Source organism: Stegastes partitus, unplaced genomic scaffold (assembly GCF_000690725.1).
Source record: "Stegastes partitus isolate 25-593 unplaced genomic scaffold, Stegastes_partitus-1.0.2 Scaffold1442, whole genome shotgun sequence".
Taxonomy (NCBI): domain Eukaryota; kingdom Metazoa; phylum Chordata; class Actinopteri; family Pomacentridae; genus Stegastes; species Stegastes partitus.
Window position 1 is genome coordinate 76746 of NW_007579173.1, and position 26460 is coordinate 103205.

The 26460-nt window shown below is 39.3% G+C and overlaps 1 protein-coding gene across 1 annotated transcript; it reads left to right on the forward strand.

Annotated features, from left to right (window-relative positions):
• Positions 1-5683: 5683 nt before the first annotated feature.
• Positions 5684-25698, forward strand: LOC103370551 (PC-esterase domain-containing protein 1A-like). The gene is made up of 8 exons (XM_008299648.1): positions 5684-5759; positions 6160-6239; positions 8996-9228; positions 15576-15726; positions 17221-17473; positions 24307-24364; positions 25356-25491; positions 25594-25698. The coding sequence occupies exons 1-8, from the start codon at positions 5684-5686 to the stop codon at positions 25696-25698; spliced, it is 1092 nt and encodes a 363-aa protein (XP_008297870.1).
• Positions 25699-26460: the final 762 nt, after the last annotated feature.

Sequence of the window (26460 nt, forward strand, 5' to 3'; positions counted from 1 at the left end):
GGTGCTAACCACGGATCCACCTTGCAGCCCTTGGAGGAAACAACTGTTGGAAAATGATTCATATTATCAGTAAGATAGAGAAAAATCCATGCTTTCCACTTGAACGATACAGACTTTTAAAGCAGATGTGTACACAGTTCTATTCATACTACAATAGGTACGCGTTGGTCTGCAGCAGACAGTCACTTTGTCCCTCATATCAAATACAGAAATACTCATGGGGCTCCCGTGGATGTTTCTGAAAGGCTGTGAATTTGCGCTTTTTACATCAAATAATGGGTCATTCAAATTGAGTAGCATCGCGTCAACATAATGGTTCCAAAACACCTCCCAACATTAACCCCTTAAAGCCATATTATATAATAATATAAAATACTGACAACAGACGTAAGCATTGAAGTAACAGTTTTGACCCATTTTCCCAACCAAACCTCTTCCACATCGGGTTTGGACTCAGGCCAGTCATTAATCACACGCCTCTACGGGTCGCTTGTCAGGTGATTTTAGCAGAGGTTACATGTATTCTTGAATCAAGCCACTTTATATACATATAACAGCCACATGAGCGGTGAATGGCTGCACTCGAGAGAGTCCTGGAACACGAGGGCCACCTGCACATTTGCTCATTCCATAAAGGTCTTTATTCAGACAGCAGGATCCTGAATCAAAAGGCAACCTTTCAGCTTTTAGGTTTTCAAAAAGTTACAAAAATTGATGAATGCAGTTGTTGGCACGCTCTGGTGCAGGGGGACTGAGACCCCATTTGACTAGTACTTTGTTTGAAGCATGCTGACGCCTTTGGGCATTTGAACATGAAAATGATAGATGCTGGCGTTTTTTTTTTTTTTCCCGAAGTTGGAATTGTGCTTCTCAGATGTCACATGTAGATTTCGGCTGCAGGCTTCTCAGCATGACTTCGCAACCTCCACACACACCAAGCACGTCGCCCAAATCTCAAAAATGTGACGAACAGTTCCAAAACAGAGTTACATCGCGTGTCACATCACCGTAACTGTCTCTTCCTTTTCTGTTAATAGACTCACACTGTAGATCTTGTAAGACGTGATGATTTTTGACAAGAACTCTTATATGTGCATTTAAAATAAGCAACCAGTTATCTTAGCCGAGGACAAAGGCAGAAAATGTGGCGATATCACCTCAAGGAAAGCTGACGTTTTAACATTTTATATTAAAGTTTTTTAGTTGGTAATGAATGTTTTTATACAGATTAAACATACCTGATGAGTGTACTCTACCTATAGTTTCTTGAAATTCTGAGAATGCAACATCCTGCAGACAGAGTTAATGAATTGGCACCAGAGAAAAGTTGATCGGGTGCACAAAGTGAAACGTTTTTATCCACTCATTCAAACGTGAATGTACGCTCTAAATGTTAAGAAAATATTTCCTGTGCTGATATGGTTCTTTTAGGTCACTAAAAGTCACAAGATAAAAAGTCAGGGGGTTATCTGTGGAGTATGAACATCCGGAGAACATTTCACGGCAATCTGGTCTTTAAATGTTAACGGTGAACGGGGGGGACCTCGTGTCACACAGGCAGTCAAACATTATTTGTCTCTGAGACTGTTTTGGAAGGTTGTTTGACCACAGTAGTCAGAGTTTAACATTATTCAACAACCGCTCCATCGTTTTGGGAATCTTTTTGCACTTTGATATCACTCCTGTATGTTGGAGTTACCCTTGCATAACAGGAGTTAATGGTGTAATCCCTCATTGAGCTGACAAGCTGACAAATGGCTTTCATGTGTGCCTCAGATAGAATAGATCAACTTCAGTAACAGACTCCGTCTTCATGTTGGAAATCTTGTGAGCCGAGAACACCGATTTCTACTTCAGAGCTACAGAAGCAACTCAAAACAAAACTAACTGCTACAGATTTCTTTTTTACCTCTTTTGCTTCAAGGCAGCGGCCCGCAATGACACCACTGAATAAGAGCCCTTTGAGCAGTCTACCCCAAGGCTGAGCTGGACTGACACATCAGAGCGCAGATGCCTCGTACTGCCCTTCACCCTTAGACTGTAAACGTGTTAAAGATGGATGTAGCCTCTGGTGTCATGGTCCAGACAGAACTTTGCTCTTTTTCGTTTTGCTTCCGTTGTTTTTCCCCTTCCCTGGTGTTTCATATCGGCCTTCAATCCCACCACTCCAACAGCCAGCGGAGGCAACTCCTCTTTACAAGTCAGAAGTCCGATTGTATGAAAAAATGGCCTTACATCTTCCTACCTCAGTAAAGAGCCCCCTAATGAGTTTATTGTCTCATTGCTAATTTCAAGTGTCCTTCACTAAAGCACGATGTGTGTTTTACCTTTATAAGGTAAAACTGTAGGAATACATTCAGCACTCTGTATGCTATCCGCCAATTGGGGCTTTTAAGTAAAGTGCACAAATTTAATGATCTACTTAAAGGGGGGGTTGAAAGGCTATTTTATTGGCTAACTGTGGTATTTGTTGGGCAAAATTTAAGGTCAATATTTTTTTTTTAAATGACAAATTACTCACCATATTTTACTACTAATGGAAAAGTGAGACAAAGAAAAATGACAGACATCGTAAGAGCTCTGTAGCCTGATTCCAGATCTCTTCACTGATGGCCTTTTTTCTTCATGAATAATTAATAACTTGGCTGGATATGTGTGTGGATATCCATATTTCAATTTTTCCTCGTCAAAAAGAACATTTCGGAGATTCACATTGTCTTTTTGGGCTGCAACGTGGATCGGTGGGTAGCACCGTTGCCTTGCAGCAAGAAGGTCGCTGGTTTGCGTCCCGGTGAGGACACCCAGGATCTTTCTGCGTGGAGGTTGCATGTTCTGTCTGTAGGTGTGAATGTGAGTGTGCTTGGTTGTCTGTCTCTAAGTGTGACAGACTGGTGACCTGTCCAGGGTGTCCCCTGCCTTCATCCTAAATCAGCTGGGATAGACTCCAGCCCCTCCGCGACCCTAGTGAGGATTAACAAGTGTATAGATGATGGAGATAAAATCCTTGAGGTTCAGGAGCAGGAAAACACTTCAACCACTCCCCTTCCCATCGTACGTCCATACATACCACTCTGGCCTTCCCACTTCTTCCCTCTTGCTTCTCATTCTTCACCCACCCTCCCCTTACCTCTGCTTCCTCCTCCTGTCTTCTCCTTTTCCTAGGCCAGGGGTGCCCAATCCTGGTCCTCGAGAGCCCCTATCCAGCATGTTTTAGATGTTTCCCTCTTCCAACACACCTGATTCAAATGATCAGCTCATCATCAAGCTCTGTAGAAGCCTGATAACGATCCTGATCATGTGAACCAGGATTGAGCACCCCTGTCCTTGGCTGTCCACCGGCTCGGGAGCTGCTGCTGATCTCTGACTAAGCATTTCCCCACATCGCATCAGCTTAAGTTATCACCAACACAACGCTCATTTGCATCCAGCTTCAGTTTATTGGTGTGGCCCTAGCTCGTGAATTTCCCCGTTTAATTTTGGAGGTTGATTCTTGTTTATCCCAAGTTGTGTAGTTGATGCTGAATACAGTCATAAACTACACAACGTATACAGTCCGAGTGTATTCTATATTAACGTTAGACTGGATGAATTCTTTATTTATCAGCACCAACACTTCAGGTAGGTGATGTGAGGATTCCTAAATTTACAGCTGAACAGATGTTTCTGGCCTGACAGTCTGAAAAGCTATCATCTTGTATTTCTTTCAGCTGCATTCGGCTGTTTGTATTCTTAATTTATTCATGGAGCCTGAGTGAGACAGGTCTTTCAGCTTATTTCTATACAAACTAATGCTGATTTACATGAGAATTCATATAAAAGCAAGGATGAACAGAGACCTGAGATCACCTGTGTAACATTTTAATTGGCTACCCTGTCATAATTAAAACTATCTGAGCCTGGTATAACTGATAGATTGGTCTGATAACATTTAATTAAATCAGATTCTGTTACTTTCCACAGACTTGAAGGCCACTGGATGCCGTCTGGCTTTACTTGCAGCTGTTTGTCTCTGCTGCTGCTACTTTCCAGATGAGGTGCACTTCATCTGAAACGAGCCTTTTGCTTACTGGGACAGAATATATAAGGCAGCCATCTTTAATGTTATTAGTAACACCTGTGCTTCTGTCTGCCGGGAGGAGAGGAAAACATAACACCTTCTCTCAACAGAAAATGCCAAGCATGAGCATAATGTAGGGCTGAATACTGATGTGAAATGATCTTAGCAGCATGCAAATGAAGAAATTAGCCTAACTGAATGAAACACTGAGACGGATTTTTGGTTTCTCGTCAAATTTTTTAAGTAAATCTGCTGGCACCCATGACCTCATTATTCCTAAAGCCTGCTTATGGCCCAGTACAGTGGACTACGGCTATTTTGTTGTAGATGAAACTCTATTTCGAAGTGTGAAATTAACCAAGGAGACACAAAAGTAGAGCTGTAGCTTTCTGTGACCGAGACATCCTTCACAGGTGTTCCTGATTTTGGCCACAAGTGGGCATGCGCAGAAGTACACGCTGCCGCACCTTCCACCCTTAAGGTAAGCTAACTGTTTGACTGCTAAACTTAAATTACCAGGAAAGCTAGCAAAAGTCGCATAACTTCTCCGCTTTTAATAAAATTCATAACAGATGCTTAGTTCTTCAGTTCGGCGCACATTTATGACTTATGCAATTCGTCTTTGCGAAATTTAAACAGTTACCGCCTTATCATTTTCGATATCGCTTAAGTTAGGTATTTTTTGAACGGAGTTTGGTTTGAGCGCGACTTAAAAACAATAGCCTTTAAGTTAATGCAGCAAAAATGAAACATTCGTGTCATTTACCTGTGTGGCAAGTGTAAACGCTGATATTGCTTTATGAGAGTGTTGCATTATCAAGCATAACCTACAATATACCAACAATTCGGCAGCTGTCAGAAACCTCCTGATTGTGCTTTTTAATTGGCCGTTTTTTGAATGGAGTTTGGTTTGTGTAGTCTAATGCAAAAACCAGCATGATAAAGTTGGAAAAACCTGAAGTAATTTTAAAAGTTAATATTTTAAATGTAAGTTCTGCTTGGTGAATATATGTTAATTAAACAAAGGAGTCCATATAGCTCAGTAGCATTAGGTCACGTTGCAAATGGGGCCATACATAGGTTATATAGTATTTTATTTATTTATTTATTTTTACACATTTTCAATAGGTTTAATCTGTCTTTCCCAAAAGTCTGGGAAATAATTTTACAAGTTTGAAAAATTAGTAGCGTGGAAGAGAAATCTTAATATTGACAAATGTGTAGTAAAAGCATACAATATCCTAACAATTGTTAACCCATACAGCTTTATATTATATATATTTTTGAATGGAGTCTGGATTGTGCTGTCATGTACTACAGATGACCCAAAATACAGCAAGCTGTCATTGCTATTGTATTTATAATTTGACATGATTTCTTTAGATGAAATTACTGCTGGGTTAATTACAAATCAGCATATTACCAAACACCAGCGCCGTGTTCTTTATCTTTAATTGACAGTTTTTAATGGAGCTCAGAACTAATTGCAGCCACAGACATAAACATGAAGAACAGAGTGAAGCCACCTCTTCAGTGTGAAAGGCTACACAGACAAAATATGGTTTAGAGAATGCGAAAATGTGCTATGATTCTCTTTCATTTCAGAGAACCGCCTGCTGTGCAGCCATGAGAGCGTTTGTAACACAGTGTCAAGCCAGGCAGCTTCTGCACAACAAGTTCATTGTCATTCTTGGAGGCTCAGGTGAGAGACATATGAGTGTTTGAGATTAGCAGAGTCTGAGTTGTTTGTATGTTTTACTTTGCCAAAGCCTTAAATGATAAGAATCTTTACTATAAAATATCTAAATCCAAGTCCTCCCATTGTCTTAATCCTAAAATGTTTCTTGAAATGTTTTTGAATTCTTTAAGAGAAACAAGGTGGCAAATGGATTTCAGCAGTCCATGTTCAGTATTTACCAGACACAGAATCTTATCATTTAAAGAGTTCTGCTTCACATCTTCGCAGCTATCTACATGCCTGAAATTCTCCATTGCTCTCTGCTTTTCAGGCTCCTATTTTTCGTCGTAATTGATTGAAATCTTTGAGTTTGTTCTGCTACTTGATGTGAGTGAAGCTTGTTGCACTTTTTCTTTGATTTCAGTGCAGCGCTCCATGTACAAAGACCTGGTTTTGCTGCTTCAGAGGGATCAGTACTTGACTCTGCCTCAGCTCAAGTCCAAAGTAAATCTTTCCACAAGCTTTTCATTACTCTCACACACAGTAGCACACCTGCAGTCAAACTTTAGAACCACCTGTCTCGAGCCGCTCTTTGTCATTTCCAAGGCCTCATCTCAGCCTGGAACCATTCCTCGTTCTGTCTTTATCAACTGGAAATAAAATGTCTTTCAAAGAAACAAAGGAACAAACTTCAGCAACAGACTGTGCTTTGCATAGTGATTAAAATGGAGGTAAAAATTTAACTGTGATCATCACAAAACAAATGGTTACGAATATGAAAAAACGTTGTCTTGCTTTTCGACCTTTAAATTGATCCCTATTCCTTAATAGATAACCGTTCTCATATGTTGCCTACTGCAGCAATTTCCAGTCTAGAGGGTGGCACAGGACAATAAGCAGGATAACAAAGAAGAAACAGATATGCTGTGCTACACAATATAATTTTTATGCTTCTGCTTTATAGAAATACTGAATAATTTTCATCTAAATTGGTCATATTCACAAATTTTCAGATTAAAAGTAGCTCTTAAAATACAGAGTCAGAAGGAGAGTCCCTAAACACCCTCCCAATAAAAGGATGTGTCAGTTGTAACTTTAAGGCTCCTAAAGTTTTGCTGTTTGGTCTTGAGTATTTACCAAAATACTTTGTGCTTTAAAACTAGCTTTGAAATCTGTCAGAAGTCAGACATAGCTCACAGCCAGAGCCAAGTATCCAGCCTACACACGAGTCATTTGTGTTTGTGTTTTACGGTCGCCTATCCAATGTGCATTACAGAACAGATAGCTTCTAAATTGGTGGTGGGGTGGAGGGTCTGTTTTGTTTTTCCATGTTGTTTTGCTTAGAAGGTTTAAAAAAGGCGTAACTTTCATTTACAAAACTCCTAAAAATGACATTTTTAGGGCTCTAGCAAACAAAAATCTGTCAAGTGTGACATAAAATTTGAGGTGGTTTCACCAGTTCACCTGGCCTGTGTGTATCTCTTGATGACAAATTTTATGTTCAGATGAAATAAATCTGACATTGGAGACCTAATTTCTCTCTTTTCAAACTAGTTTTAGTCCCACTCAGCATCTGTAAATTCTAGTGTCTAACAATAGTCTGCATGTGAGGTGTCTTGGGGACATCGGTAAATTGTTGCTTCAGAAAACAACTTGGGTTTCACCCTCCCCCTCTGAACATGGGTATTGTTGTCCTAGCCCCTTTTAGGAAGAAGACTCTCTCTGTATCTGTGATTGACAAGAACCCAAAGCAGTTGCCCACATGGGAGATGACATGGACCCAAATGAGTCATTTTACATAAAAATATCACCAAATTAATAGCACAGCCATTGTCTTTAACTTGTGTATGGTGAGTTTGTCAGACAATGTTGCAGTGGTTAAATCAGTAGCTTAGTGGTGCGGAGCTGCAGCTTGGCTATGGCTGTGCCCACAGCTGTGCCCAAAGTTCAAAATCATTAAACTCAGTTGAACGTAGTTGAATTTACAGCGGGGGCTTAAAACATGCAGACTGGTAAATAAGAGATCGAGTAGGTCTTCAGTTCCTTGGATGCTGTGAGTGCATGAGGGCTCTACTTCACTCCTGTACTCAACAGCAGAACATTTGGGCTGCTTTGCTTTTGCCTGAGACACTTTAGAGTTAGTCGAAGCATCTATAGCAGGAGTGCCCAATCCTGGTCCTCGAGAGCCCCTATCCAGCATGTTTTAGATGTTTCCCTCTTCCAACACACCTGATTCACATGATCAGGATCGTTATCAGGCTTCTACAGAGCTTGATGATGAGCTGATCATTTGAATCAGGTGTGTTGGAAGAGGGAAACATCTAAAACATGCTGGATAGGGGCTCTCGAGGACCAGGATTGGGCACCCCTGATCTATAGAAAGTAAATCAACCTGGTGGACTGTGGGGCAGCTACTTATACTGAATGGCTGACCTGGAAGCAGCAGGTAGTGACGGGGCGGTATCATGTACGTTTGGAGAATGTTGCTCTCTCTTCCACGCCCATGAAGGTTTACTGCTGTACCAGGAGTTTCAAAGTTGTATATGATGTTTCCAACCATGTCTTCTAGAGCCTGAAGTCTCTTTGATTTATTCTTTGCTGTAATGAAATAATTTCTTCTCTTAGCTTTTTAGGAATCTCTTTTATCTTTGCCATGTTTTCTGCTCAGCATGAAGCACATTTAGTGTCAATATAGAGATTCCTAAAGGCATAGTTGTATTTCACAGCAAATTGGCAGCCTTACGTGCCGGTAAATGATTTTTAAAACTGCAATTTTAGATAGGGGTTTAATAATTATGACATTGCTGCTTTACAAAAAAAACCTCAAAAAAACGTGCAACTCAAAAACTCAGCTCATGAAACCATAATCATCAGAATACCTATAATGTTTAAACCTCTAAATGCTCAAGACAGTTGGAACATTTTGATTGCAACTGTAGTTCATTTATGAAACAGTAGAATAAATCATCCATTGTTAGTTTAGTTTAAAGCATTCTCTGTGAACTCATCCCCCGAGAAGATTGACAATTACAATTAAATGAATATCATTGTAATACCAAAGACCTCTGCATAATATTCACTACCTGAAAATTACTCTTACGACAGCTTACATGGTATCTGTTCCACTAGACAGGTAGATGGGTTCCTTTCACAGCTGGAAACCACTGATGCAACTAATACAGTAACTCTGAAATGAACTTGTGGATAAAGTTTTCTTATGCTGAGTACCGCCTTTTAATACCTCCCTTTGTCTCATCCAGGGGGAGTTGTCTTTTGAGCGGGACTGCCTGGTGGAAGGAGGTTCCATGGGTCCCATGACAAACGGTACCGAATACAGAGAGGTCCGACAGTACCGCTCCGACCACCACCTGCTGCGCTTCTACTTCCTGACACGGATCTACTCGCCCTACGTGGAGAGTGTCTTAGAGGACTTTCGGCATGGGCTCAAGCCTGATGTCATCATCATCAGCTCCTGTGTGTGGGACATCTCCAGGTAACAAGACTTCTGATTCCTTCTGTCCTTCTGAATTCCCCTTCAATGACAAAGGCTGCGCTGTGCATAGGAGACTCCTCTGATTTGTATGTCATAAGCTGTGGTTTGAGCTCAGATACTTGTTGATGTGATTGGGTTTTCTGTGCATTGTAACCTCCGTGCTGCAGCTAAGATCCCCTCACTGTCCACCAGTAAACTTAATATGCTGACACAATATATGAAAAAATACTGTATTTCAAGAAAGGCTGGACAAATCATTTAATTAAAAAGTAAATTCTAACTAGATGCACTTGAAAGATTGGGAGCAATGTCTTTCCTGTCTTACCAGTGCTTCTGTAATTACCTTCCACTGATGCCTTGTCTTGTCAAAGAGCTGAAACTGGAAATTGAGGCCGTTAATGTTAGCTGATTACGTGTGGTTTTGGAGCTAGCTCTAAACTAGCATTTGTCTCAGGTGCTGTAACGGGTTTATTGTTGTTGTCTGCCTATTTGATATTTTCACATTTCTTTAACATCCATTTATTCGTGTGAACATGTGCTGAAACATTACAGGCTGTTTTAATCTAAATCATTTCATTTATTTTCCTTGACCCTGTCTGATGCAAAACAACATTTGCTAGTTATTAATTTTAACTGCATGTTACTACAGTGATTAAATCAATCCATTTCAGAATTATTTTAAGTTTTAAATCTCCAGTACAGAGAGAGGATTGCTGTGACATACTGCAGTTACAATAATCTGTGTATCCTTTTGAATTTCAGGTTTTGTGACTAGGCTGCTGACAGATATGTCTATTAATATTAATAAAATGATAAATTGATTTAAGTGAAAGTGTAATTTAAGTGAAAAATAAAAACTATCTTTTGAATTTTTATGAATCAAACATCACAATATTTGGCTAAATGGGAAACAGTTGTTGGGTTCTTTGGTTAAAAAAAAACAGTCATCACATGCAGCCCTAAACTACTGGTTATACCTCACATGGTGTCAGCTACTGTGAGTTCTGACAGTCAGGACTGAGTGTGAAGTAGTTTGGATGAGCTGTTGATCAATGATGTTGAGATTGAAACATTAAAAGGCAAAGCAGTCCGCCCATTTCAAACAGGCATGTCTTGAGCTCTTGCACCACTCTAGTTTAGGTGAAATACAAGCTGTAAAGAAGAACAACTTGAGAAAACAAAAAGTCATAGGTAACAACTTAAAAAAAAAAAATGTAATTAGGCAATTTCACGCATTTTCATAAGTTTAGTCTTTGAGTTGATCAAACTTAGTATTTTTACTTAATTGTAATATTATTATAATAAGAAAAAAAGAACTTAATTGGTATTGCACTTCTTGTTTTGCAGTCACAGGATTGCAAAATGCTTTAGCAATGAAAGATTAGAAAATAAAATCAGGTAAGATTTGACAGTCTGTTAACACTCAGCAGAGACACACAAATCAAATAACAAAGGCCAGCAGGCATAAGTGGACCTTTTAAAGAAGAAACATAATCAGGGATCCTGATGTTCTCATGCTGGTTGTTCCATTGCCTGGAAGCCCTGACAGTAAAAAGACAGTTACTACTCGTCTTTAGTCTGGCAACAGGGACAACAAGGAGGCCCTGACCTGATTGTTGCACACAGGGGCTGATCAAAATGTGGAGGCTCTGTGATGCAGCTGTGGGCTCATGATGTGCTTTCAAAGTAATCAATAACGTTTTAAAGTCAGTTCTAAAGCATAAAGTCAGCAGGTAGAGAGAAGCTAAAATTGGAGTAATCTGATCTAATTGTCTGGTTTCAGTGAGAGCCTTGCTTTACTGTTTATTGTTAACTGTTAATTTGCTTTAAAGTAAAGTAGCTCCAATCTCTGTGCTGTATATACTGAAAGTGTGATCTAAATATGAGGTCAGATAGCTTTTTATCATCTTTATTTTTATCAATTGTGTCAAACTTTATTACTCCTGAAGAATTTTTGCTGCAGTGTTTCAGTCACAATCAACCCAAGAGCACTTTTCCCAGTATGACCCCTATGGCTCAAGTGCCTTACATCAGAAGGCTGGAGGAAGTGTGTGAACTACACAGTCTGTCTTCATCCTGGTTTTAACTTTGATCAGAGAGAGGACCATCTGACTGCTCTGAGACACATCACATATTAACACACACATAACCTCCATCATGCAACTTTCTATGAGAAAAAAAAAGGGAATGCCTGGGGGATATAACCCTGATGCAGTGCATGGAAATTAATATTTAACAAAATGTACTTGGAGATTTTACAGTGCAAAAAGGAAAGTAAACATGGAGTGAATCACAGATCCAATGACAGACATTTAAAGTTGTCGGTACGTTTACTTTGGTTAAATTAAAAGCTTAGCTTCATTTGTTGGTAAATTTATGTTCCTAAAGCCTAAAAAATTGTAATCATTATTTTTGCTAATGTATATGTCACAGTTTTTACAGTGAATGGTTTCCTATTGGCTAGGCCACTAATCCATTTGCGTTTTCTCTTGGTTGGCCATAAACTTCCAAGGCTGTGTTCAAGCATGTCAACATGTGAGAGCAGTAATTGTCACGTTACAGCATGCCATATCTCACAATCAACAAGCTGTCACCTGTGTTCCAAGTGGTTTAGTAAGCAGTGGGTAGTGCACATCTGATAGATCCCAAACTGGAGCAGAGAGCCTCCCTCAAGTCTGTGTCAAACTCACAGCAACAGAAGCCCTTTAAATGCTTCAGAAAGCCAATGGCGATGAAGCAATGAGCCACGAAATAAATTCAGAGCGTCCTATTCGTTTCAGCAAGTGAAGAACAGCACTGGATGATGATGAGAGGGCAGGGTGACCCTCTATGAGCAAATCCGCTGAAAATTTCCAAGAAATTGAACAAACTGTGCGTCAGAATCACCAGATAACGGTCAGGCAAATTGTTGACATTTTCAACATGGCATTTGGAACAGTTTAGAAAATTCTTACGTCCACTTTGCGCATCACTGCATCACTGCCAAATTCTTGATTTTAATTGTCACAGTCTCAAAATAAAAGCAATTGGCTTGAGTATTTTTGGTGGAGCTCTTTTTGGTAAGCATGCTCCTTTCTAATTAAAATGAGCGACCAACGCTGCACAGTCCTTCATATTCACTGGAGATTTCAAAACTTCAGCACCACTCATCATTTTATTTCATGTGTCCTGATTGTTCTAATTCTTAGATGATAAATCGTTTCCTGTTCTCGGGTCTCTAATGACGAAGGAATCTGTAACTTAATGCGACTACCTGATTAAATGATTAAATTCTAATTATTTAAACAAGCTTGTCTAAACCAGGATGCTTTCCGACGTAGCTTGCCATGCTTCTGACTTACATACTGACTCCACATGCAAACAATGTGTTTGGTAAATACAAATATGAAATTTGAATATTATATAATGTCATAAACCACTGCCTTTGAAGTAAGAAAGTCTTACATTATCAACCACCTTAGCATTAACGCCACCTCAGTTCATGTGTGGTGCACTTGTTTGTGTTTGTGGTATTCTTCACAACTGTCCTTTAGATGCAGGGCTGTTATTCCAACAACAACATTACTACATTTAGACTTTCTCTTTGCTGCGTTTTATTCCTTAATTTTTGTTAAGCAAACTAACCCTAATGTGCAAGTTAGTTTAGGTGAGGAGAAGTTTGTTGTACAGTTGTAAAAGCTTCCCTTTATCTGTAAAATACGCATTCATTCCAGTCTGTCTGATATTGCTGTAACTTCTGTGTTCTTAGGGATTGTGCTACTCTTAGGCAAAGCATTGCTAAATTGCAAAATAATTTATTTGAGGAGACAAGCTCTTAAAACAGCAGACGGCCATGAGCTGTCATTTGTCTGACTGCTCCAGCCTTCACACAATTTGCACTCATTTCTGCAGAGTGAAAAAAAACCTGCTATACAGTACACCGTTGAATATGACAGTTATCTCTTGAGAAATGTGCTCCATAAGTTAACCGTGATGAAACAAGACTTTTATTCGCCTGTCTGCTGCTGCACATCCTGGTCCTCCAGTCATTTGTTTGGTGTGAATTTCATTAATGTTGAGCCTTGTTTGGGTTCAGTCAGAGTGAGAGGGAGACGGGTGTGTGATTAATTATGTCCAGAGACTGAATGGAATCACTCAAGCAGCTGCCGCAGGGGGAAATGTCAGCATTCCCTGTGATGAAGAAAAATCCGGTTGCAGTTCCATTCTGTTGTTCTACTGTTCAAATACACACTTCTTCTCCAGAAAAGTCCCTCTCCTGCTGAAGAGGATGAAAATCAACTATTAAGCATGTCAAAGACCGGAGAGGAACATCACTCTTTGCAGAAATGATATAAAGCTGAATGAAATGCAAGTGCTTTCACTCCATTCACTGCCCACTGTGATCATTCAGACAATTTCATTCTCAAAAAAAAAAAGCTTTTTTAATGGAAAAAGTCAGAAAATGGTCAGGCTGCTCTGCTGATAGAAAGGCAATAGTAACTGCAGTAACTGCTTGTTACGTAGAACAGCATCTCTAAATGCAGGACTTGCTCATGCTCAGCCCTACTTAACCACAACTGGAAAACCACTGCCTCCATGCAAGCCAGCCCCAAACCAAGTACAGATTCATTTTTTTGTGATCTTAAAAAATTTCCATTCATAGATCTAATTTTTAAATTGCTGACTATGGCATTTGGCACTTCTCTACTTGGGCTTGATTGCAAAATATTTTTTATTTAAAAGGTGATGTACTCAAACCTCTAAGAAAAGAACCATCAGTGTCAATTACCTTTCTATAAAGTTGCTCAATTTGTTTTACCTTTTTTTTTTACTATATCACAGGTTTCACCAAAGATAACTGAGATTTGTAAACACATTTCAACAATTTCCCTGAGGTTTGCACCAAAGGGATCAATAAAGTTCTATTCTATTCTTCTATTCGTCTACATAGATCTGCCATAACAATAAATCATTGACAGGTAAAGTGAATTACATTGATCATCTCATTACAATGGAGTGCTCTGCTTGGAAATCTGGCATTCGTGTGGATGTTACTTTGATACTTTGACCACCTATATAAATATTGTTTCAGGAAAAGCACATTGTCGCATGGCAACAACACTCCCTGACAGCACCAGCCTCACCCATCTGAACAGTGTGCCGCTTTGCACAACAGAAACTTCCCAAGAACAGCTTGAGGAACACGACAAACAGCCCATGGCATTTACACGGCATTCAAACTCCCCAGATCTTAATCTAGCAACATCTACAAAATGAATGTCTATGAATGACTTTTCTAATATACATTCCAATAACTATTGGATAGATTGTCAGATATTCATCTTTCACACTGGCTTTGGAAATCTCTTTGCCTTTTTCTTTCTCACCACGTTGCAGTTTCCTCTGGCTTTTAATGAAATTTCTCAACAGCTGTAGACTGGATTTCCATGAAATACAGCCCAACCATGTGTCCTGCAGGGCTAACTGTAATACGCTTGGTGATCCTCTGACCTTTCCACTAGCACCGCTATTGGGTCAGCTTTTTAATTTATCAAATTCTTTTGTTTATGACCTGCAAAACTAGCAATATTCCCATCCCACTGAGCTGTGTGTTGTGTTTAGTAATTTAATAAGTATCAGAATTAATAATATACCATCAGCTTGTTAGCATTGTCTTTGAGAGCATGTGAGCCTTCTGACGTTGACATTTAGCCCAAATCACGACTGTGTCTCAGCACAGCCTGCTAGAATCGCTCTAGACTGTTGGACTGGTTAGATTATTCATCCATCACTGTAGCAAGCAGCACTGAGCTGTGCACAGCATTACGGGAGATCCAAATCACCACAGTGACCAGCATTATCAGTCAGTGTAGTTTATCACCCAATGCTGCTGTTAGAGTATATGTAACAAGAAATTGCAGCCTATCAATTGCGAAGGTGTGTCTGAGTAAAAGTAGAAATGCTGTCTCCTACTTGGTGTGGCCACCAGGGAGGACTGTCAAGTGTATTTTTATGCCGTCAAATGTCCCACTGAGACCTTATCTTGTTAAGTGTTTTAGAAAACAAATAGTAGCTGGTTAATGGTTGTGGATTTGACCTTAAAAATTAATATTATCAAACCAAAACAATACACCTGTTTGATAATTGCACTGCTATGTGGATGCAAGCATCATTTTACAAGAACATAATACTGATTGGATGTGTTATAGCTCTGGATTGTGCTTGTTTGAGTATATGGCACCATTGGTATAAACAAATAGATATCTCACATTCAAAGATATAACAAAAGTAATACTGCAGTTGTCAGACTAGGTGTTGCGGTTTCATTCCTGCTTATCGGTTTTGTTTTGTTTTTTCTTTATTGGAAGGTATGGCCTGGAAGGTCTTGAAGAGTACAAAGAGAACCTCCACAAGTTCTTTGGCCAGATCAGAACCATTGTCTGCCACAACTGTCTCCTCCTTTGGGCTTTGGCCATGCCACTTGGCAAGAAGATCAAGGGTGGATTTTTGGTGCCTGAAGTGAGTATCTGAGCAATGGGCGAGTTTTCATTCCAGCCAAACACTACACCAGCTGATTTCACTTATTAGCACAGCTACATCCAGAAAACAGGCAAATAAGCAGCTGCATGTTGGAGCTGTGGAAGCAAAAGAGTTAAACAGAAGAAAAGTTGCTTCTTAGAACTTTCTGAATTTTCTGTCATGATCTTACATTGGCCTGGACCTTCTGATCTTTATCTAGAAGCAATTAGACTCATTGCAAATGTTATGTTTGTTGTTGTAGTGTAGCACACTGTGGGTTTTGAATTGTAGTTTCTTCTTTGTCAGAATGGCACAGGACACTCGAGGCTTGACTGCCTTAATAAGTTGTTTGGGTGCTGAATGAGAGGCGCTAACCTCATCTTAAATTGCTGCAAGGCTATTGTTTTGTATGCCAACCACACACATTCAAAATATTAATTACAATCCATGTACTGCTCCTCAGAAACCTAAAGAAAAGCTGATCGAACACAGGTCTGCAGTGCTTCTTAAGCTGGCGTTACACTTGAAGTTTTTAGGGATCCAGTGCTGAATCTGCTTTAGTGGCCTTCTTCTGTCTTTGGCTTCATCTCAGTTTAGATATTTTGAGACAGCAAGCTGTGGGAACACCTTTTTCTTGTTTCACTTTATGTTTAAAGTACCTTTATTGAAGTATTTTAAAATCACAATATGTGGATGTATTGCTGTATATTGCTTCAACCATGCTTGTTGACATGCTGTATATTCACAAGTGTTTACAGAAACACTGGTTTTAGCGATTTAAGGTAACAAATCCAACTAAAAACACCTAACAGTCGCTTACATTACAACAGACCATTAATGAGCTTATGGGATGTCACTCTCCCAACTGCTTTAATTTTGCCATTTTTTCCCCAATAAAATGGGGAAAAAAACATTTTGACTTCCTTTATTTTTACACAAAAGCACAGCATGTGAGGGGAAAGTAAAAAAAAATGAGACATTTACTTTAAAATACAAGGACATGGCTCCAGATGAGATTTAAATTATAGGAGGATGAACAAGTTTGCTGGAAACCAGCAACACAGGAGGGGGTAATTAAAACCGTAATTCCTTGGTGTCAGTAGGTACAGTATGCTGATAGAAAATCCAGATTCAGCCTCTGGCTAGTCATAACTTTGACTTACTTGACTCTCACTACTTTTTTTTCCACCATACACTAAAGGATAAAAATCTTTTGATCAGTTGCTTTAGTGTTGGTTTTCCAACTGGTGAACTCAATACACCAAGGAGTGAAGTTACCATATGTTGTATATAGAATGTGTGTTAAAGTGAAAGTTTTTTTTTTGTTTGTTTGTTTAATTTGAACTAAAAATCCATATCCAACAGAGAATACTCACTGTGGTCAAGAAAAGGTCACTGCCACCTATCGTCAAGACTCAAAATGTAAATTTCATGTGCGTTGTTAGGTTCAGTATATATGTTGAATAATTTCCTACCATCACTGAATCACTACAGATCAGCCACTTAGGTCCCACGCTGTGCTATGACATCATTGAAGCAAACTTCTACAGTTGTCAGCTGGCTGATGCCTACGGCTTGGATGTCCTCGACCTGCACTTTCACTTCCGCCTCAGCCTGCAGCACCGCGTGCCAGACGGAATCCACTGGGATGCACTGGCCCACCGAAAGATCAGCAGCCTTCTGCTGCAGCACGCTGCTGAGGCCTGGGGAGTAAAGCTGCGTGACCCTCCCTCCCTTCTAGAACAAGGTCAGTGCACACACCCTGCTGTTTGATTTACTATGGGCTGATATGTGATTGGCCTCTGATTTCAAACGGAACATGGTTGAGTCCAGTGGTGCAATTTACTCACTCAATATTTATTCCACAAATCATCAATACTACAGTGGCTGTCTATAGGAAGACCTTTCCATGAACTGCTCCAGATTGATTCTGAATATATTTAAGTATGCATATGCTTCAGTCATGTACTGTGGATGAACATTAATGCTGTACCCTACATTTCAGTGAAAGTTTTTTATATCCCTGAACTTAAATTTTGCTTGAGAGCCTTGTATAAATGTCACACTCTGGGGGAAAAAAAAATAAAAAATTCTAACACAAAATATTGGCATTCGTAGCTTGAGTGTTTAACTTATTTTAGTCCTTTAAAGCCCATGTTCTTAATTTAAAAAAAACAATAAATGTCTTTAGTTTTTAAAAACCAACACTGAAGAAAAGAATTCTAAAATGATGCCAACTGCTTTCAAAGCATTTAACTTGCATATCGTGAAATTTGCCAAAAAAGAGAACAAGTACACAAGTAAGTTTAAGTTCAGCTACTGCAAATAATTTGCATACAAAGACATGTTGCATTTAGTAGCATTTCAAGAAACTACATTTTCAAGAGTTAACCTCTGTTTTATAAGTAACCCACAATCTTTTACAGTGCAATGGCCAGTTGTGATGCTTTTTCCTGTGCACACACAGATGTCTTCAACTAATTACAGTATTTCCTCAATTTTAGATATCAAATGTGAAATGATATGTTTGAAGCACAAAGTTTGTTGATTTAATGATTCCATACCATGACAGGTGTATTGATAATGTTTTCATGATTAGTGATTCAGCCTTACAATGATGGATTTGGACGCTGCAGTTCCAGACCTGGGTGGCCAAGTCCAAGGCCCCTGCCACACACAGGTTGGTAAACCCCAAATTTCTCTTACTGACCATCAGTCAAAGGTTGGCCTCACTGGCACTAGTATGAATAACTGATAGATACAAAAATAACCTGTAGGGACAGGGCTCCACACAGGTTTGTACAACTGACATTTCTAATTCTGGAGTTCCATTTTCTTTAGTTGTCTTTATTCTCTCCGTACTACACCTGGCTTGTTATAACTGTAATAAAGTAAAGAGTAAATACACCTTGGAGTTTTACACAGCAAACTTTTTATTTATTCACAGTGCAGTGCATAAGGGCATAAGAGGACCTGCACTTTCCTTTGCTGCATGTGTTTGAGAAAGAGAGAGTGACAAAAAGGAGGAGAGAAGGTGGAGTAGTAGTCACAGCCTAGACTATTGCACACAATGTAAGTTATATATGACTCAAGCATAGCAGCTGCTTTGTCACTTTCTGACCTGGCCATATTGTCAAATAAGCTTACCTGTATTGGCCTGACAGCGACTCAGCCTATGCATTACTACTACACACACACACACACACACACACACGCACGCACGCACGCACAAAGGGACAGACTTGCCAAATGTCAAGTGCACTGATGCTACCGGTCGCATTTACCAGATTTTTGGTCCAACATGGTCACACCCTGGAGCTCTGGTATTCATATTTTTTGCTTCCATGGTGCTGTCTTACTTCAGCACCACTCCAGGGATGTCTCCTGGGCCAGCAGCAGCAGAATGGCTTCACATCAGACAGGTGTCAGCTGGTTCCAGCAAATCCAGGAAACAAATGCCCTCTGTTCTTGCATTAGTTTTACAACATTCAGGTGTGTTATCTTAGTCTGAATATGTTGTACTTGACATGACATCTAAAAAAAACATTGAAAAAGACTTAGCACGCTATTAAAATGTGGGAAAATACATTCCACCAACCATTCAACTGTTAAAGGAAACGAGATTAAAATGTGCAAAAAGATGGAATCTGATCGTATGATGAAACAAATCACTAGTCCCATTGTTACAAATAGGCTAAGGTCTGTCTGGTATGTTGGAGGAAAAACAGTGTTCACTGTCATAACACTCTGCTGACTGTTCTTTGGTTTGTGTCAGTTCCTAATTATTTCACACAATGTGCTATACATTTCTGAAAGTTGGGAACACACAGCCACATTTTCAGTGTATAATGTCACTTCACAGTAAAACATTCACTACAGATTGAAACAACTTTGTTTGATGCAAGCTTACGTGCACTCAGTGTCCTATCTAGCTTACAAGAAGCGTACTATTGCAGGGTCAGCTGGATGTTTGTGTGGCTACACGTTTCAAGACTTGATATGATTTTCAGTAACCGCAGACGATCACTGAACCAGCTAATGCTGCCGTGTTGGTCTGGAAGCTGATTTGTAACTGTGAATTACAATGTGTAAATTTTTTTAATGAGCATGTTGTTACATAATAATAAGGCAGTGCCATGGATAAATGGAGTGCGCAGTTTAACTAACCAGTCTCCACTGTGACTCTGTGTAAGGAAATATTGCAGCACAAGTTTTAAATGGCTGTACTCTACACATTAGAAAAACAGGTCTGTCAGACTGATGACTGGTTATAAACTATAACTTAGAGAGGTACAGAGCTAGATCCATGCGTCAGCTAATTTTTGCTTGTTGCAGATATATTGGTATCAGCTTATATGTCAACCGAAAAGTAACAAGAAATGCCAAACTCAGTTTGAAGTCGTTTATTTCAGCCAGAGTACTGACAAGTGTAGATTGCAACATAACAGCATGTCTTGCTCAGTATGTACCTTGATCGAATTTTGTTATAAAAACAAATCTAATTGCTTTGTACCATATTTCTTTGTGTGTTTATCTCCCAAAATGTATCTGACCATGTATAGTTATCGTTTTTTTAAAACTGTGAAATGTCTCAGTATCAAAGAAGAACAAATATTAAAGTGGAGAACTGGGAATCAGCAAGTACTCAGTCATATAATACTTCTTTCATATTTATACAGAGTTATTGCTCAGTCTAGCAGTGTCAATTTAAACATCTGATACTGATTTAGTTTTAATCTTTTGGCAAAAATGTGTTTTAGTTTCCATCAAACTTTAGTAATTGTATGCTTAATAGTTTTAGATAGTGATATTGTAGTTCAATTTTTGTTTAGAATTATTTTAATTAATAAGCATTTTGAGACTATAGCTGTTACCATGTTTTTGTACAGTTAACTATAGTTACACAGTCTTATTTTCCTCCAATGGAGATGGCTTAGAATTCATATCTCTCTGCTTTGTAGTGATACAACTGATAAACTCTTCTCAATAAAACTAGTTCACATCATCACTTTCAAAACTACCATGAAAGCCCTTAATGAAAACGCAATGTTTGGTTCCATGAACAAATCCCAAGCATGCTTACTCATGGCTCGTAACAGCCAATCATAACTCTTTTGATAATGGAGCTCCTTCATCCTCTCTTACTCTGACCACTGCTTTTGAGCCTTGCTACTCTGCTGCCTGGGCCACTTGTCGCCACGCCCACATACACCCACAGACCTCCCCTCCTGGTGGCTGCAGCGGTAGGTGGTTGGCCTTGTGCAACAGGCTTCACGCTCTAAAAACATCCACAACTCTGTATTCCCTTAACCACAGAGGCAGGTGTCACCATCTGGTGATACCTGGTCCTGGTACTGGCCGACATTTCGGAACTTTAACCTCAGCGTGGTGTGGCGGCTTTGCCCTGATCACCCTCAGTGCACCTCTGGGTTGTACTTGCTTTCTTTACATGATGCATATCAAAATATTTTCTTACTTCATGTCATTATAATTTATCATTACTCAGAGAAAAACTGTACCCATTTGGTAAAAGACCAGTAGACCAAGTATAAATAATAGTCTTGGTATATGCATTTACAAAAGAAAAGTTTTTTTATATATATAAAAGTGGAAACAGGATATATTTGAAAAGGTTTGGGTACCATTTATTGTTTTTCTGCAAAGTATGGAGTTGATAGATAATGAAGACGTATAAACCTTCTGTGCTTTGTGGCAGCTTTTGAGACAGTAATTATGTGAAGTTAATTAATATGATTTCATAATTTATTTTCACTTTAGGAATCCTGCACTAGGGCTTACTGATGAATGAAAAGACTGATTTGCGTCTTTTGTTTGTTTTTAAACACCTTAATGTGTGCTTTCATTTACATTGCCTTGATTCTCTTTTTATGTGCACACGAAAGTTATTGAATAAGACGTATATAGTCTTTCAAAAAGTACAAGATGAACCTAAAAAGCACTGTTTTTGTCTTACCTGTGCATGGAAGACAGGGCAGTAGACGTCAGACCCCTGCAGATGCCAGCACAGCTCGCCAATCAGCCGACATGGACTGCTGCTGGTCACCACAATAGAGGTAAAGCTCTTGTCTGCCTGCCTGCAGAGGAACTTACTGCATATTTGTGGGCACACTTCTATTATTCACACCTTTTCTTAATCATTCCTTCCAAAACACTGGGTTTCGCCTACCTGCAGCTTCAAACTATACAATTTCAAAACTCACAGCAGGTCTAGTAGTCTAATAGATTGTTCAAAATTGTACTATAATGCTTTCTAAAAATCAGAAAGATGATTATCAACTCTGCTACAAAGAAATAAATAGCTTATATAATGTGAGCAACACTTCCATTTTTCACTTTACAAGCTGTTCTTACTTGTCTGTACTGCCACACATTGACTGTTGTTTTTTCATAATTCTTATTATTACAAATATTATGGCACATATGGAGACACCATTAAGGTCTATGGCAGAAACACCCACACTGGTTTTTTTCTTAAGTGTTTATTTTCCATAAATAAGACAGAGTGCATAGTGACACCTGGTGGACATCCTAAACAGATTAATCCCCCTTACTGAACTTCCAGCCACTTAATTCGACTACGCTGACAAATTATGTCAAAGCAATGGGTTTACTAATTTGAATCAGAGACTGAAAATTGTCTTCTTCATTGTCTGTATGACAGTCATTGTTCATTCCTTAGTCAGACCATAATTTGCAGTGTTTTTGCAAAGTCGTCAACCCCTTTTATTTCACATTTTAAGGAAGGTTTAACTGAATTTAAATGGAATTTATGCATCAGCCAATGTTTCTTTTGCAAAAACAGGTTTCACTCCAGAAACTCAAATGTCTGCACATGATTAAGTGAGTTGTACGTTAAAGTTGCACACCTAAGTCTCAGTTCTCTGTGACTGTTAGAAAACAATGGACTATCTACAAAGAGCTGATTATTATTGATTTACAGCTGTACTGCAATATACTGCAACAATGATGGAAGAAAACTTTAGACTGTGTTTGGATTGAAAAAGAAAGCAAATCTGTCCCTGCAGCTGATGTAGGTGACATTGACAGTACTGTAAGGCTGCTGAAAGCACGAATTGTGCTTCTGAGAAGAAATATGTCAGTCAATACAAATCTGTATAGAAGAATGTACCCATGACAAGAGTGACAACAAGGCTACAGTGACCTGTAAGGAAAATGCTCATCTCTGCATCATAAAAACGTATCTCTCTTTGTCAGTTCTGCTCTGCTGCTTTTCTATCTGCCTTTACAAATTCACTTTAGTCCTGAGTACTTATCTTGTTTTTATATAGCACTTATAGCTTTCTGCTTGGTGGGAGACATTTGTGCACTTTAGTGACTGGAGAAGGATAGGAAATCAACATGTAGACCACAATGAAACACTAACATTAAACACAGCGACAAATTACTAACAGTCGAAGGATTTAGTGCCTGCAAGTGATTAGGCTTGCATCCAAACACTTTCAAGGATAATTCTTATTTATTTCAACCTGTTGTGTGAATGTGGCTCCTGCAGTTTCAGGTCAGGGTGGGTCCATGAAAATCTATTCAGAAATAGATGCCAGTGTTTAGTTTACTCAGATTATCTTGCAGCAATAGTGCACATCTAAGGTCTGTGACTTTTTAACTAGTAGGTCATCTGTCATTTCTTGTAGTAAACACATTGGCTGTAGGAGAGATTAGCTAGATGAAGATCACGACTGGGTAAAACCATGTCCAAAATAGGAGTGTTTGTGCTTTATTCCTGCTCAGCAGTGGTGAGTGCCTGCCCACAGTGATCTGAGGTGAACAACAATAGCTACATTTATGGGAAAATCTGCCATTTTAAAAAGCTGGAAATATTAATTAATTTCAGAGGGTCAGCAGATGGGTGATATCACAGCACAGTCTGTCAATATTGTTATTAAAACGCGAGATGAAAACACATAGATTTATCTTTCTCTTCATTGCTACCTCTAGTCAGGAAATCAACACTAGCAGTCGCTCCATACTGCTCCTGTCTAAAAGAGATTTGTGAACTAAATGTGTATCTTCTCAGTAATCCTCTATCTCATGATACATAATGAATGCTATAAAATGCCCCAACCACCCCCCTGGAAAAAAAACAGTGGGAAGCATGAAATGGAAGTGTTTGAACAGACAGAAACCTCAGCGAAGTGTGGACAAGCAGAGTCTCACCTCATTACACCAGGTTTGAGCATGACAGTCAGCAGGCTGCCTCTGTGAACTTCCATTTCTCCAACAAAGAACCACTGAGGCATGCTTTGCATACTTCTGCTTTAGTCTGACACAGCTCTGTGGAGATGGAGCTGAAGCTGGGAATGGAGTGAACACTGGCAGTCTGTGATGTTTTTTTACCAAAGGAAGCCAAAGACATGAGAGAGGCAAAAGATCAAATGTTGGTGACAGTAGGATTTCTCCAGGAGTCAGTGACTGAGCTTTGTAATTCTCTTTCACTCTAAATGACCAATGTGAAAACGTCTCTATGTCTTCATGTCTTTGAACAGGGATTTGTTTCCCCTCCTGTTGCAACTTTCCTCAACCCAGTGTCCTCACACGTAGGTCAGGAACTGGGAGAGGCTGAAAGCAGTCGGGGCCCTGCAACCCTGCTTCCCAGGAAGTAAAGTGCTCACATTTTATTGGCCCCTCAGGTTTAGTTTTGTTGCTCTGTGTGTGCGTGTGTGTAGTCTGCAGAGGAAATGAAAACTTGTACACTACTGCAGCCATTCTGGTGACTGATGCTTGGTAAACAGATTTTTTGTTTTCTAAAAAAAAAAAAATCTGGCTCAAATGTCCCCAGATAGCTTTCACCATAACAGTCTGATTGTATATGGACATAGTTTTTACATCATTGCTCAATGAAACTTAAATACAGCTACACGTTTTCATTATCTCGAAACATAAACGGAATAGAAATTCAATATTTTTGCATGCACATGACAATTTTTAACAACAAGCTGCTGGTAGAAAACAATGCTGCTACCTATAAAACTCCCACAAGCTGTTTCCCCTCAGGCATTTTATATTTTCCATAGCTGTACTTGACAATCAGATGTGGCTGCCCACTCAGCGAGCTTCATTGATTGCATCAGTACAGCAATCAGCCCTCATTCAGAGGAGAGCCTTCACCTGTTGGCCAATTCACAATAGCTAATAAAGAGCCTTTCGAACATTCTGAAAGCCTCCTGCCCACCTTTAATCAGCCTGAAAGAATAACTAACAAGTCATACTCGGCTTTCTCAGCTGCTGTCTGTGATTCAACCACGACTATATTCTCTCATGTTCCTTGGCAACACTCAATTTAAATACCCATATTTTCTCATTTTTGGGGGTTTAGTTAGTATGTTCTCGTATCACACAATTCTGCAGCCTTTATAATATTAAATGCTTGGGGTTTTTTTGGGTTATCAATATTAAGTTTAATTACAATTCCTACCAAGAAGTTCCTTTGAGTTCCTCCTCATGCTGTGCTTGTAAACATAGAAAATGAAAGTAGTTCAATTTGAGATTATGTAAGCCAATTATCAGATTTCTACTTAAACCAAAATTAACCTAGTTCCTTTGTGCTTCTGTATCTTTTATCTGTAGTTGAACCTGTGTGTTACCCACAGCTGCTCCACCTCTACAGGCAGCAAACCTTTGCTGGTGTTGGAGTTGGCCAGTATGACCCTCCGCTCTCTGTGCACCCTCATCCTCTTCCAGGTCAAGATTGTCCAGCTGCTGGATATTGGACTCAACACAGACAGCGTAAGTGCAGCGCAGTTTGTCCACATGTAGCAAAAGTGAGTGTTTTTTTGCAGCACAGCAGTGTTGTGACTGTCTGTGTTTCCTTTTCTTCCTTGCTGACAGATTATAGCACTTTGCCCCCTGCCAGACTGTGGTTACGACAGCAAATTCATCTTCAGATCAGAGCCACAGGCTACAAGGCGGACTTCGAGTTCAGTGCAGGTATGACAGTGATTCTGATATTAGGTTAGTATGAGCTATATTTTTGTATTGAAGCACCGTGGTTCAGAAGAAATGAGCTGCATGCATGCACCTAAAGAAAAAAAAGACGCAAGGCCACAGAAGTAAAATCTAATCAGGCCACTCTTAAAAGCCTGAGGAGTAGGCGTATTTGCGTCATCCTGTTCGTTTCCCTAAAATGTGATCGAAATGAAGATACATATTCAATCTAAGCTTAGTTTTCAAACTTTTCTTAATTGAGTCTTAAAACAAATGTTAATTTCTCTATTACAAAAATATCATAAATCACATTAATCCAATCCTTAACTGTGGCAGGTTTTGTTAATTATCTTTTCGTGAGAGCCTTCTGGCTTTCTGGAAACTAAATATTAAATGTATGTTCATTTTCAAAACCCTTAAAGAAAACTGGGCTTGTACCTAATATAATGTCTTAAAACAGAATGCCAGTGCTGTTTTCAGTACCTTCTCCTTAGTAGTTTCATTTTTTCCCATTATTGGAGGAGAAATGGGCTTTCCCACAACACATGATAATCATTTGCCTTATTTGCTCCACAGGACCTCCAACATTAAGTTTCTTACTTTAATAAACTCCTTTGTGATGGTGTTTTTAAGAAGCGAATTATAGTCTTCCACCCAAGCCTGTTTTTCTTTGTTGTTTCTTTCATTTTTCCCAAGCATCCAATTGTAACGTGAAACTGCCTTCCTTTTCCATTTCCCCCCTTACCTTTTGCAATCCATTACACAACTTTG